The following is a 13,629-nucleotide window of genomic DNA, read 5'->3' as shown; positions in this document are numbered from 1 at the left end:
ACGTATGTACAAGAGCCTACCATGGCCAGGCCACAGTTGCGACGGCCAACGGCCACGGCCAGATGGCCTAGTGTGAGTGCACCCTAACTCACCTGAGTTGCCGTGGAAACTCTTCATGTGGGGAGCTTTACATTTTATTTATATTTTTTGTACTATTATATATAAATACAGATTTACAAATATAGCGACTGCCCTTATTTATTAGACGATCACTGTCTTATCGCTACACTGAATAATTACATAACGCTGGCTACAGCGAGGCAGTGTAGTCTTAATTCCTGAATTTCCTGGTCAGTTGATAATACTTTATACTCAAGTAACGCTTATCTCGAAGGCTGACTAATGGTTCACTGCTCCTGAGGATCCTGCTTTTTTTTCACGAAGGGTGTAACGCTGTGCTTTAATGTTCTCCAAAGTGTTTTCCGAAAGGTCAGCTCTTAAATAGTCTCTCGGTTAAATGTGAACTTGCTTGATGTTATCCAAGAAATCGGCCAAGCACTTCAAGAGGTGTTTGTACTCTGGCCACATGTAACCATTCACATTCAGGGTTACAGCAGCCATGGCTGGTACCGCCCACTGAGCGAGGCAAACAAATATCTGGGAGAGCAGGAAAACACTTTGTGAGCACGAGAGCAAAGACATAATTTGCACGGATGAGGGCGTCAGTTTCGTGCTCCTTCACGTTATGTGTGTGCTACCATGAGTAATTTCCTCTTCACAGTCAATATTATGTCTCTTTTGCACGCGAGTGCCGTAAAAGTGCACACAATAATAACTTTTGTGCATGGATATGTTAGTTTTGTGCGGCCACCAAAAAAATTTTGCTCGCGATTCTCGGCATTGATATGCAGCCAAAACATGGACAAATGCCTCCTGTGATTATACATAAATAGCATACACATAAATGTACATATACACAGTGGCTGTTTCCCAAAGTGAAGGCTGCAGCCTTGCTAGAACACTTGAACAAACGCTAGGCAGCACTCGAGCCAGCACTTTAGTCTCATCTCCATAGGACGCGACTAAAGTGCTGGCTCGAGTGCTGCCTAGCGTTTGTAACGTTCGGACTTTGGAACAACTTGCTAGTTTGGAAGCGCTTCCGCCTCCGCTTTTTAATACTGTGTTTCCGCTTGTAAACACATGTGCGCTTATGAATAAAACATGGAGGCAATCAAGCTGATCGATATTTATTTGACTTTTGTCTGTTATGAATGTGGTCATGTCTTCTTTGCATGGAGCCTCTTTGAGGAAGTCACAAAAGCTTTGTTGCGGTTGATCCAATCGTCTTTATTAAAAAAAAATCCATTCATTTTTTATATAAGTGAAATTGTCTGAGAACTTAATTTATGCATCTCAGTTACAGTATGGTTGATTACGATTATGCTGGGGAAAAAAGACAATGAAAGTATTGATAAACATGTATTTATTTGGATATATTATTTAACTGATCTGATTCAGTCATTCATACATACATACCATCTACCAGTGCTATGAACACATAAGTAAATTATATAAATTACAATAATATAAGTTCATTATAAATTACAAACATTGCAAATGATCGGTGGTGCATTTACTTAACAACATTGGATCCCGCAAGAGCTTTTCACCGATAGCCATTAATGGCAGTATCCCTTTCCACCGGTAAACAAATGTTTGTGCGCCACCCTCAGGCGCATAAAAGTCTCAGTTTGCTTGGCTGACCCTAAAAAAACAAACATAAATAGGTATACATAGATAATGTAATCTTGTGAGCGAGTAAATTGAAATTGTTATTGGTGACCGTGGTGTTTAACACCAGCTACGTCCATGCAAAATATAGCAACGTATCATTAAGTTGCAAAAACGCTTGAAAAGTGGCACAGGTCTTTAAGCTTGATTATTTGCATTAACATGATGAATCTATAAAAAGCTATATGGCACAAAATATTTCTGAAAACTTTAATATAACTTCACTTACATTTGAACATGTACCGCTTTCCCTCTGCCATTTTGATATCCTGCGCAGCGTGTGAACGCAGAGGATTGTGGGTATTTTGTGCTCGTCGAGGATCCAGCGATGCGTCCTTGAAAAATCTCGGAATTCTCAAAAACGAAAGACGCCAAAAGGGCGTGAATTTCCGAGTGTTCTCAACATTGGAACAGTGCTTGTCGTGTTCTATGATGTAGCGTCCTTAAAAAGGCGGCCGTTGAGCATGCTTCCTTCACATTGGGAAACAGCCATAGATACACGTATACTTGAGCAATAACATACAAGCAAGTACATTGCATTTGTACATGCAAATTCACTTTTCTACACCCATACACACACTCACTCTCTCTCACATACATGAACACACTATTCAATTTGATCTCAATGTCCTAAAGGAAATATATAGGAGGGAAAAAAACATTTCATTATTCTATTCCACCTATCCTGCATGGAATATATTTACCCCTCAAACACACACACACACACACACACACACACACACACACACACACACACACACACACACACACACACACACACACACACACACACACACACACACACACACACACACACACAGTGGTGAGTAATGTAAGGGTGATGTAATAGCTTTCTGTGGGTAAACGATCCTTGAAATTGCAGAAAGTCCAAAATGAGTATGTTAGCACAGCCATACACCATACATAGTGGACGACTAAGTCAGAAGTCAAATTAGCATGTGTGTGTGGTGGGGCGTTCGTGTGTGTGATAATATTTTCTGAATGTTTTTTATTGCCTTCATCTTTTTTTGTGTGCATGTGTTAGGGAATGTGTGTATGTTTTTGTGTATTTCTGTTGGCACATGTGTGTGCATTTGTCAAAGTGTCTGTGTGTGTGTGTGTGTGTTTTCATAAATACTGTACACCTTTTATTGCCATCATCTTTGTGTGTGTGTGTGTGTGTGTGTGTGTGTCTGGCAGAGACTTTTAGCTATTCAGAGTGAGTGAAAGCCAAACCTCACCTATAAATCCAGTAATAGCTGATCATAATTTAACCACATTACGCTCGTTACCTTTGAATCAAAAAGGCCCTTTTTTCCATCAAGGAAACACATTGGCTGTATAATAATTGCATTATTGAAATTGCCTTGCCAGCATTTTGTGTGTGTGGGAGGAATGGGGTCCATCATATCACACCGGGCCCCTTCAGAAGCATACAGGTTAAAAGGTAAATGGTTTGTGGTGAATGACACCATCAAACACACCCCAGGTGATCTGCTGCTGCTGGTGCTGGTGTGCTGCTACTAAAAATATACTGTTGACTCCCTTCTCAATTCATTCCTCAAAACACAGCTCAGTGATGGCTCTTTATCTATTTTAGTCAACTCAGCCCTCGCTCTCGTCACTTCACTTTGTCTTTCTTTATTTCTCTTTCTGTCTTTCTCTCTTTTGCCTTTCTTCCTCCTTCTCTCTATTTCTCTCTTGTTTGATTTCTGACTGTCCATTTAACCAACCAACAATCAAAAGAGCTGGTTGGTATATCACTGTGTGAACCCCCCAGTGTTACGGCGCCAAGTGCTAGCCTAGCGACTTTAATTAACATTCAGTCTGAGTCTGAAGCACCCTTAGAGAATTAGGGTCAAACGGACCATGAAGTAATGTGAGCATCAGACCCCGGCTGCTGTCTGAGATCCTCGTCGCCCTCTAAGGAACACCTTGTTTTAAGCATGTTACCAGCAGCCCAGTCAGCATAGTGCCGGATAATGGTTCTGTGGTTTATAGTCTGTGGCACCTGCAGGACTCGGATGGAAGGATGGATCGATGGAGGGGTGGATGGATGAGAGAGGGATGGTTGGATGCAGGGAGGGAGGGATGAAGGGAGGGAGGGAGGGAGGGAGGGAGGGAGGGATGGATGGATGGATGGATGAATAGATAGATAGTTGGAAGGATGAAGGGAGTGAGGTGAGGGAGGGATGGATGGAGGGGTGGATGGATGGATGGAGGGAGAGAGGAGGTGAGGGAGGGATGGATGGAGGGGTGGATGAATCGATTGATGGAGGGAGGGAGGGAGGGAGGGAGGGAGAGAAGAGGTGATGGGTGGATGGATTGAGGGAGGGAGGGAGCGAGGGTGGAGCTCGGGGATGGATGGATGGGTTGATGGAGGAACGGATGATGGAGGGATAGATAGATGAACAGATGGATGGCTTGATGGAAGATGGATGGACTGATGGCGAGGGGGAGTTGGGGGTTGAGAGAAATAAATAGAGGGAGGGGGTGAGAGGTTGATGTGGAGTCGGAAGAGGAGAGTGCTTCTGGTAATATATACCTTTTATATTCTCTCCCACCTCTTGTGTTTCATAGTGAAGTAGCAGGTAGATAAAAAGAACACCTGCTCTCTCTCTCTCTCTCTCTCTCTCTCTCTCGCTCTCTCTCTCTCTCTTTCTCTCTCTCTCTCTCTCTCTCTCTCTCTCTCTCTCTCTCTCTCTCTCTCTCTCTCTCTCTCCCCCTCTTTCTCTTTCTCCCCTTTTCAAACGTCCCCTTTTTAATACCCCAGTCTTTCTCCTCTCATGTCCAATTTGCTAATCACAAACCCCCTCTTTGTCTCCATTCCACCTTCCATATCTGTTACATTTCTATCTCGTTCTCGCTCTCTCTTTGTCTCTCACTCCCAAATCTGTATCAATTGCAGAGATGACACCCTCAGACCTCAATCTCAAGTGTGTGTGTGCGTGTGCGCACGTGCATGTTTCAAAATGTGTATGTGGTTAGGGTTTTGTGTGTGTTTGTGTGAGTGGCAGATGAAGATGACAGAGATCAGGAGGCGAGGCAGAGAGGATGTCTGGGGAGGGGGGGGGGGGGGGTGATGGTTGGTGGAGGGGGTGTGGCTTATTGTATGTCTATTCATTAGCCTTGTCCAATTAATTCAGCCCCTCCTCTTCCATCAAATCTAGCCTTCATTTACCCCCCCTAACCGCGCGTGCACACACACACACACACACACACACACACACACACACACACACACACACACACACACACACACACACACACACACACACACACACACACTTGGCATTGTCTGGGTTATGTCCAAGCTGCTGGGTGATGATGGGAGGATATGGAGGGAGGAGGGGGGTGAGAAGGAGAAAGGGATGAGAATAGAGCAACATTGACACACAACAGGGATTAATGCAAAATGCAAAATCATGTTATTCATATTTTCTGATACGTGTGTGTGTGTGTGTGTGTGTGTGTGTGTTTTTGGCTGTAGGTGTGCTATTTGTTTAACCGTTTTTGCTCCCAAGAACATTCAAATTTCTGGAAACTTTTCCTCCGCTCCCATTTATATTGTGTGTGTGTGTGTGTGTGTGTGTCTGTGTAGTCTGACTAGAACAGTGGAAATATCCGGAGAGCACGGCCCCCTGGGAATCCATGTGGTCCCCTATCTTTCCTCGCTCAGCGGAAGGTAAGCACGCCCGCACACACACACTCACTCACTCACACACACACACACACACACACACACACACACACACACACACACACACACACACTGCTTCAACCTGTTGTACGGCGTGTTGCTAGGTGTGGTAGTGAGGTGCCTAGGTCATCAGACAGAGAGAGGAAGAGGAAGTGAAAGCGTGACGGAGAAGGACAGACTTGAAGACAAAAGGAGAGTAACAGACAGAGGTTTAGAGAGGGTTTGTGTGACAGCATGTGTAGCGAGACCATATGGACTGTCCCAGTAGGCCTGTCTATTGAAGACCCATCCCTCCTCAGAGACACACTCTCTGGGCAACACATACACCACACACAATGCATAGTGTGTGTTTGTGTGTGTGTATGTGTGTTTGTGTTTGTCAGTTAATTATTAATACATATAGACATTTATAAATGCCTGTCCTGTGTCTAACTGTCAAGACGCGACTGCTGCTTTGATGACAGTCAGACAAAGGAAACAAGGCATGCATAAACACACACTTAGGCACACACTCCATCTGTACCATCTGTAGTTTGTACCTTTTGGAGGAGAAATTAATATATTGAATTAAATATTCTGGCAGGTATAATAACAGCGCAACCAGATATTTCACATCGAAAACACAACTGAAAATGTTGAATATAATTTCTTAATATATTACATAAACATTTATACCATATTATATTATTATGCATGACATAATGAATGTAAAACCATCCTTCGCACTCTTACTATCGCTCTCTCCCTCTCTTACCCTGTCTCTCTCTCGCACTCTCCCCTCTCTCTCCATCTCCGTCCCTCCCCGCCACCCTCTCTCTCTCCCCCCCTCTCACCCTCACCCTCTCCTTCTAGGTCTCTGGGCCTGTACATCCGTGGGGTGGAGGAGGAGAGTCGCTCCAGGAGGGAGGGGCTGTTTCACGAGGAGGAGTGTATTGTGAAGATCAACCACACCCACCTCATGGACAAAACCTTCAGCCAGTGAGTCTTTCTCTGTGTTTGTGTGTGTTTGTTTTAGTTTGTGCGAGGTAGTGATGCAACTACAAAAATCATACAGAAATTATATCTTTGTCCTTATTACGTATAGAAATGTAAATATCAACTGAAATAAGTGTAAAGAATATCAACAGTAGAGGGTTGTGTTATAGTTGATGCTACATCATACTAATCTAGAGGAACTGAAATGGGGTGTATGTACCCCTAACGGTACTTTGAAGGATTTCAGAAAAAAAAAAAAGAACTGGATTTTTTGTAGTTTAAATATTGGTTAGGAGCAATTGTAAAATATTGCCGTAATAACATAAGTTGAATCTTAATATTTATATTTTCATCAAGTCACATGCACATAAAATACGTAGAGGGGGTACATTAGTAAAAAATAGATTGAGAACCACTACTCTACTAAACATGAATTCTTTAATAAGCGTCCAAAGTGAATGTGACTGAAGTGTTCTTGGCAGAGCCGGAGCGTCCGGATGTCCATTATCAGTTTCAAGTTGTTCAGGGGGCCAAAAATATCCCTGTTGGAAAACGAAAACCATTGAACTTGTTTTCCCTCGTGTGTTATCCCTTCCGACATGTCGGTCTGATAACCTCATCCAGAGCCCCCCTATCTCCCCCCTCTGCTCTGTCTGGGACACAGCGTGGACTTTTAGTTTGTCTTTCCAGGGGAAATGATGCTGGCATACATCAGTCGTTATTTCTTCTGACCAGCTCAGCATCACAGCAGAAGACTATCAGTGGCGCTATGAAGGCCCATTATCAGCAGAGCCTTTGAAGTGGCTCGGTCGGCCTTACGTCTGGACCGTTCTGTTGTTTGGGTCTGCTCTGGTCTCGGCTTTTTCGGTCTTGATGTAGGGGTCTGGTTAGGTCTCTATTTCGGTCCCTGTTTGTTTATGTCTTGTCCAAATGGTTTGGATTTGTTCTGGTCTGGTGGTCTTGTCTCGTATGTTCTGATTCTTGTTCTGGTCTGGTCTGGTTTAGGCTGTTCTGGTATAGTCTGTTCTAGTCTGGTCTGGGCTTGTTGTGTCTGGTTTGGTCTGATCTGGATTAGTCTGCTCTGTTCTGGTCTGGTCCGTGTATCTGTCAGTCTCCGTCCATTGTTACTGAGGCTTACCAACAGATGTTTGGAAAGGGGGATTATTATGTATTAGTGTGTGTGTGTATCCCTTTGCCCGTGAGAAGAGCACATGTGTCAGTTTTCTCTTTCTTTGTTTAGGTTCACCTCTTTCCACTTCAGATAGTTTTTACCATTACACTTTAGATCAAAGTTACGCAACACTCTTACATGGCAGTAGAATCAATGCTACCACAATGCTAGGGGCAGTACAACACAATGCTACCACAATGCTAGTGGCAGTACAACACAATGTTAAGACAATGCTAGCGGCAGTACAAAACAATGCTAACACAATGCCAGCGGCAGTACAACGCAATGCTAGCGGAAGCACAACACAGATGTGCAACAGTTGGTGAGCATTACAATGACAGCAGGCACAACTGTGAGAGCGATTGCCGCATTAAAATGACAAAAGGAGGTGAATGGACATGGCATTACGCTGGGCGAGCCGGTTGCAAGAGGATGTTGGAATGATTACACAACGTTACAACCTGAATGCAGAGCACCACATTGGGCCCCTGCCCAGCTGTGAACATGCTAACAGAATTATAACAGAGCTGGTGTTGAGGCTCCTGCGTGGCGGTAAATGGATTAGCATCGGTCGGACCCACTGCTGAGCGTACACAACACAGGTGTTTGTGGATGTTCACACACGGCGGCGCGCACGCAGATACTCACGGCTCTATCAGGGCTTAATAAGAAACCCTGCGGTCACTCCTCCTGTTCTGCCATTAAAATATGGACGCGCGTACATTTTACATTTATTCATCTAGCAGGGGCTCTTATACGCAGCGTCTTAGGAGCCGATAACAGAACACGTGGGCCGTGACGAACACGCTTTAGAGAACCCTTCAGAACGCTTGTGGAGCGAGGCTGTGTGTGTAACCTGAGCTGTTTTAACATTAAAAATATATTCCCCAAGAACCAAGCTTTTTTGCTCTTGTCGCTACAGTGCCGAAATCAAATTGATGAGAAGCTCTTGGTGTGCCCAATGTTGAACATATTCAAACTTTAATGTGTATCGAAAAAATGGAAAATCGGCCCCTTCAGGTAAGAACAATCAAAGAAGCATGTGATCAATATTTGAACAAATAGTGCTGTGACTCCTATGGGGTCATAGCATATGGACAAATACACAATATACAGGGCATGCTAGTCTCGTGGTTGAGGTGGTTCAATCCCGGAAGAAAGGATCTCGGTTTGACCCCCAGTCTTCTTGTCCACCTGTAGGCATCGTACAGCCAGATGCATAACCATCGCAACGGTATCTGAATTCGATCAAAGTCTCTTTGGGTAAAGCTTCTTCGAAATAGTAACAGCAATAGTAGTCTGTTTGCAGAACATTTTCATAACACATTTGGACTCTACTGTCAGGTACTTATTCTCAATACAGCATTCAGCAGAGTTTTTTAGTGACATTAATAAAGAAATTTACTTGTGATGGATTTTACCTTCAGGGTAGCAGACTTCCTACCTCACCCAGGTTGAGACGGGAGCTCTGGCTTCCATACAGCGCTCTGCGAAACTGCATAAGTTAAACTCTCTTTGAAGGGCAATGAATGCTTATTGACCTTTTATATCCCCCCGCCTTCTAAATGCGGGGCTCGGGTTACGGGAATATTGCAATCATAATGCCTCTAATAATACTGTAGGGGGGAAACAATAACGGCATAATCCAATCCAATTTGCAGAAAGCAGATTTTCTCTGTTGGTCGTCTAGGGTGAGTGATGGTGGGTTCCGATGGCTCCTGACACCTGTGTCTCTCTAACTGGCTTAGCATCGGGCTAGGCTAACCTGATTAAAACCACATTATCTCCACAATCATCTGCTCCCTCTCTCCTCCCTTCTGTCCGTGAACTCTCACAGGTGTCGCTCGTGATAGGCTGTACCCCGGCCTGGCCGTTCACTGTGCCTTTGAACACATATTACGACAGTGGGGTTTGATACTTTTGACTCAAGTACCTGGAAGACGTGCCTCCTCTGTTCTGTACTGTAATACGTGTTGTATCTCCTAGTCATCTTCTTCCTCCCGCTACCTCCTCCTCCCATTCTTCCTCTGTTGTCCTCAACTTCCCACCTCATGTTCTCCTTCTGTGCCCCCCCCCCCCCCTCTCCCTTCTGACCTCCCTGTCCATCCTTCCTTCTCCTCCTCCTACTCCTCCTTCTCCCTTCCTCCAACTTCGTCCCATCTCCTCTCCACTCCTTCTCCTCCTCCCCCTCATGCGCTCCATCCTCCTCCTCCTTTTCCGCCTTATCTATAAGTCCTCCTTCCCCTTCTCTCTTCTTCACTCCTCCTCCTCTTCCTCCTGCCCTCCCTCCTCCTCCGCCTCCTCCTCCCCCTCCTCTTCCCTCTCCCCAGGGCCCAGGAGGTGTTCCGCAAGGCCATGCGCTCCCCACTGGTGCGTCTGGAGGTGGTTCCCTCCTCCAATAGGGAGCGCTACGAGAAGCACCTGATTGGTCAGCTGTTCGGGGTTCCGCCTGCCACGGAGGGCAGCCCCTTCACAGCCAGGAGCAAGGAGCCCCTGCCGCCCGTCAAAACCAAACCCGCCTTTAAACCCACCGACCATCCAGCCAACCTATTGGCCGAGGAGGCTGTCACTCCTGAACCCGCTGTGAGTTACCGCTCACAACTTATGGCAGGGAGAGATTATTTATAAAAATAATGCATAATAATATGCAAGTGCCGACATTATTTATAGGAAACGTTTTGAGCTCAGACTCAATTGAATATGATGTAAAAGCAGACCTTGCATCTTATGGACGTTTCTACCAGTTATATGGTGGTAGATAACAACTAACAGCTTCTTCACTTGGATTACCTTTCATCAGACCCTGAGTGTGAGTGTGTTCAACAATCTTTCACTCGCTCGTGATTGCTAGTTGAACGTATACTTTTCTATCACAGTAAAGAACAGGCTGTCCCTTTCTTATAATACACCTGAGAACAACTTTGTTACTGTTGCATCTAGGAAGAGTGATATTTGTTTACTTTGCCAGTCACTCATTTGTGCGGAGGCTCATGTTAAGTCTAGTTATGGAATCGTGTTCGTTACATTTCCTCATGTCGGCCCCTTCTTTAAGTACGCCTTTAAATGTATCAGGCTACATGTGCCGGAGGGCACAAGCCCAGGCAACCTCACTGCTTTAGCAACTGATAAGAATAGCATGGACAGTTTCTTAGCAACTGCTGTGGAACAACTTGATGAAGCTCCAATGACAAAATATATTAGCTTGGAAACAAATAACTTTAGCTTGGTTGTAAAATGATCTGAGGAATTGTTCCTAACTGTTTTATTAATATACCAGGGCCAGATGTGAAATCAAGTCGTAGGAATAGTATAGTACTTTAATAAAAAAAAAAGAATTGCTTAGATTATGATTTCATTTAAAGGTCCCATGGCATGCTACTTTATGGATGCTTTAATATAGATATAAGTGGGACCCAAACACAGCATTTGAAGATGTACCCGAAATTCAGCCGTGGTGCAGAATTACAGCCATACAAGCCAGTCGCACATTGAGCTTTCCCCAAATGCGGCGTTTCGGTGTCTGTAGCTCTAATGCAAATGAGGAGGACACTATTCTAGAACACTCCGGGTGCTCAAGCGGGACACCTGGAGCTCTATATCTAAATAATATCATATTATACATAGATATATGTATGATATATATTATCATGGCCAAAGCTGTGTGAGCCTCCAGACGATATTATGAATCTCAAACGACTGCATCGACGTCTCTGGTTCTTCCACGTCCACATCAATCTGAAGTAGACTTAACCACGACATGGAGGAGAAAGGGATTGTTGCCAACGGTTGACTCCCGCCGGAGCCTCGCTGCCGAGGCAGCGGTCAGCGGTCAGCGCTTAGGCACCACCGCCTCCTTCAGCAGGCAGCGCCGAGGCGGTGGTCCCTCGGCAGCGGGCAGCAGGAAGCGGGGCTCAAGCGGGAGACATTCGCGCGCAACAATCCCTTTCTCCATGTCGTGGTTCATGTACTTCAGGGAGTCAAGGCCACATTTATAAAACGTTGGAGCTAACACTGTCACTGGTAACCATGGGTCTTTCTGTGGTGGCACTTAAAGTACACACTTGTTGTTTGTTGCACGCACTGGCACTTAAAAATAGTACCGGTTAGTGTAGCATCTTATCAAAGCTATCTTTGTTGTAAACAGGGAATTGGTTACCCTAGCAATTGTCAGTGCTTGGCACTGCGAACATTCTTATTGTAGCGTAAGTGATATATTTTGTTGTTTCACTTTCTTCTGACAAATGTACTTATGTAAGTCGCTTTGGACAGAAGCGTCTACTAAATGCCCTAAATGTAAATGCTAGTAGTAAATGTGAAAAATCACAGCCAAAGAGGTTATTAATATCATTAATTCGGAACATCGGGAAAGATTGAAGTAATTGAAGTAATATTTTCTCATTTGTCACTCCCATGTCTCTTGTTGTGCACTGATTTGCTGACAAACCATTCATAGCAATTTCTCTATTGGGCGAAAGCCTCAGGGAAATGGGCGAAGCCTCCCAGAATGCCAATCCACCGACACCAAACCACGGGGCCAACTCCCACCATGACTGGTGTCCCTTTGCCCTTCTCTCTCCCCTTTGCAGGCTTCCAAGGGGCGGTGCGAAAGCCCGTTATTGAGGAAAAGCCCCGCCCTAGGCAACCTGGTGACCAATAAGAAAGGAGGGAAACGACTGAGGATTGATTTAAAGAAAGGTGCGATAGGATTTGTCTACATGCTCTTCTCTTGCGTTTGATTCATTGTCGTTCATAAATCACTTTTATAAATATATAATAATATATGACTATAAACTTAATGTGTGTGTGCTGTGCGTTTTAAATGGTGTGTCTCTGTCCCTAATTTTCTCTCCCTCATTCACATTTTCACTCTCATTTTTCCGCCCCCCTTTCTCACTTCATCCATCACTCTCTCCCCCTCTCTCTCCCTCCCCACCTCTCTGCCATGACCCTCCCTCTCTCCCTCTCTCTCTGCTATTACCTCCCTCTCCTTTCCTTCCCCCCACTCTCTCTCTCCCCTCTCTCTCCTTCCACCTCCCTCCCTTCCTTCCACCCTTTCTCTCCCTCTCCCCCCTCCCTCCCTCCCTCCCTCACTCTCTCTTCCCCTCTCTCTCCCTCCCACCCTCACTCTCTCTTCCCCTCTCTCTCCAACATTTTCTCCCCCTCCCTCTTTCCATCACTTTACTCCTTCTCCCCCTGCCTCTCATCTCTCTCACCTCATCTCTCTGATTTCTCCTCTCCCTCCATATTTCCCTCTTTCTCCTCTTCAGGCTCTATTAAGTCTTCATCGATCGCTTGGTTTCTGCTGATATGAATTCATAGTGCTGACACGGCTGTTAGAGAGACACAGCTAAATGAGAATCATAAAACACTACCCAGTGTGTGTGTGTGTGTGTGTCCCCCCTCTCCTTTCCTCTCGGTTAAACGTGTTAATTTTCCTCTATTTCTCACTTCCTCTCGCTCTGTCCCTCCCTTGAACCCATTTCCATCCTACACCTGGGGAGAGGACAAAATGTCACAAATGTGTTAAAAAATATGACACACGCACGCACCCACATTATTAACACACAGCCATATTACACAGGTACTTGAATTTAATCAGTTCAGGCTATCTATGGTTCATGAATTTGTGTTGACTAATGTTCATTCGTGAATTACTACACGTACTCACACGCATACGCACACACACACACACGCATGCATACGAACACACACCCAGACACACATACACACACACACACACACACACACACACACACACACACACACACACACACACACACACACACACACACACACACACACACACACACATATATGCACACACGCATGCATTTATGTCATCAGGAAAAACTAAAACTAAGCCTGTGTGTGACGTGTGTATACATTTGTGTGTGTCCAGGTGTGGAGGGCCTGGGCTTCACCGTGGTAACCAGGGACTCCTCGGTGCATGGCCCTGGCCCCATCCTCGTCAAGAACATCCTGCCCCGGGGGGCAGCTGTTAAAGATGGCCGTCTGCAGTCTGGCGACCGCATACTCGAGGTGACAAACCTTA

The 13,629-nt window shown here is 45.2% G+C and overlaps 1 protein-coding gene across 4 annotated transcripts in view; it reads left to right on the top strand.

Moving 5' to 3' along the window:
• The window catches only part of pard3bb (par-3 family cell polarity regulator beta b), a 190,529-nt gene that overhangs the window by 60,550 nt on the left and 116,350 nt on the right, over positions 1–13,629 (top strand). For all 4 annotated transcript variants that reach the window (XM_030343178.1, XM_030343176.1, XM_030343177.1 and 1 more), the window contains 5 exons: positions 5,333–5,416; positions 6,284–6,409; positions 9,908–10,160; positions 12,164–12,272; positions 13,477–13,616. In XM_030343178.1, the coding sequence (XP_030199038.1) occupies positions 5,333–5,416; positions 6,284–6,409; positions 9,908–10,160; positions 12,164–12,272; positions 13,477–13,616 (712 nt within the window). The remainder of the gene's footprint in view (positions 1–5,332; positions 5,417–6,283; positions 6,410–9,907; positions 10,161–12,163; positions 12,273–13,476; positions 13,617–13,629) is intronic.

This window comes from Gadus morhua, chromosome 20, assembly GCF_902167405.1.
Source record: "Gadus morhua chromosome 20, gadMor3.0, whole genome shotgun sequence".
NCBI lineage: Eukaryota > Metazoa > Chordata > Actinopteri > Gadiformes > Gadidae > Gadus > Gadus morhua.
This window is presented reverse-complemented; position numbering and strand designations above follow the sequence as displayed.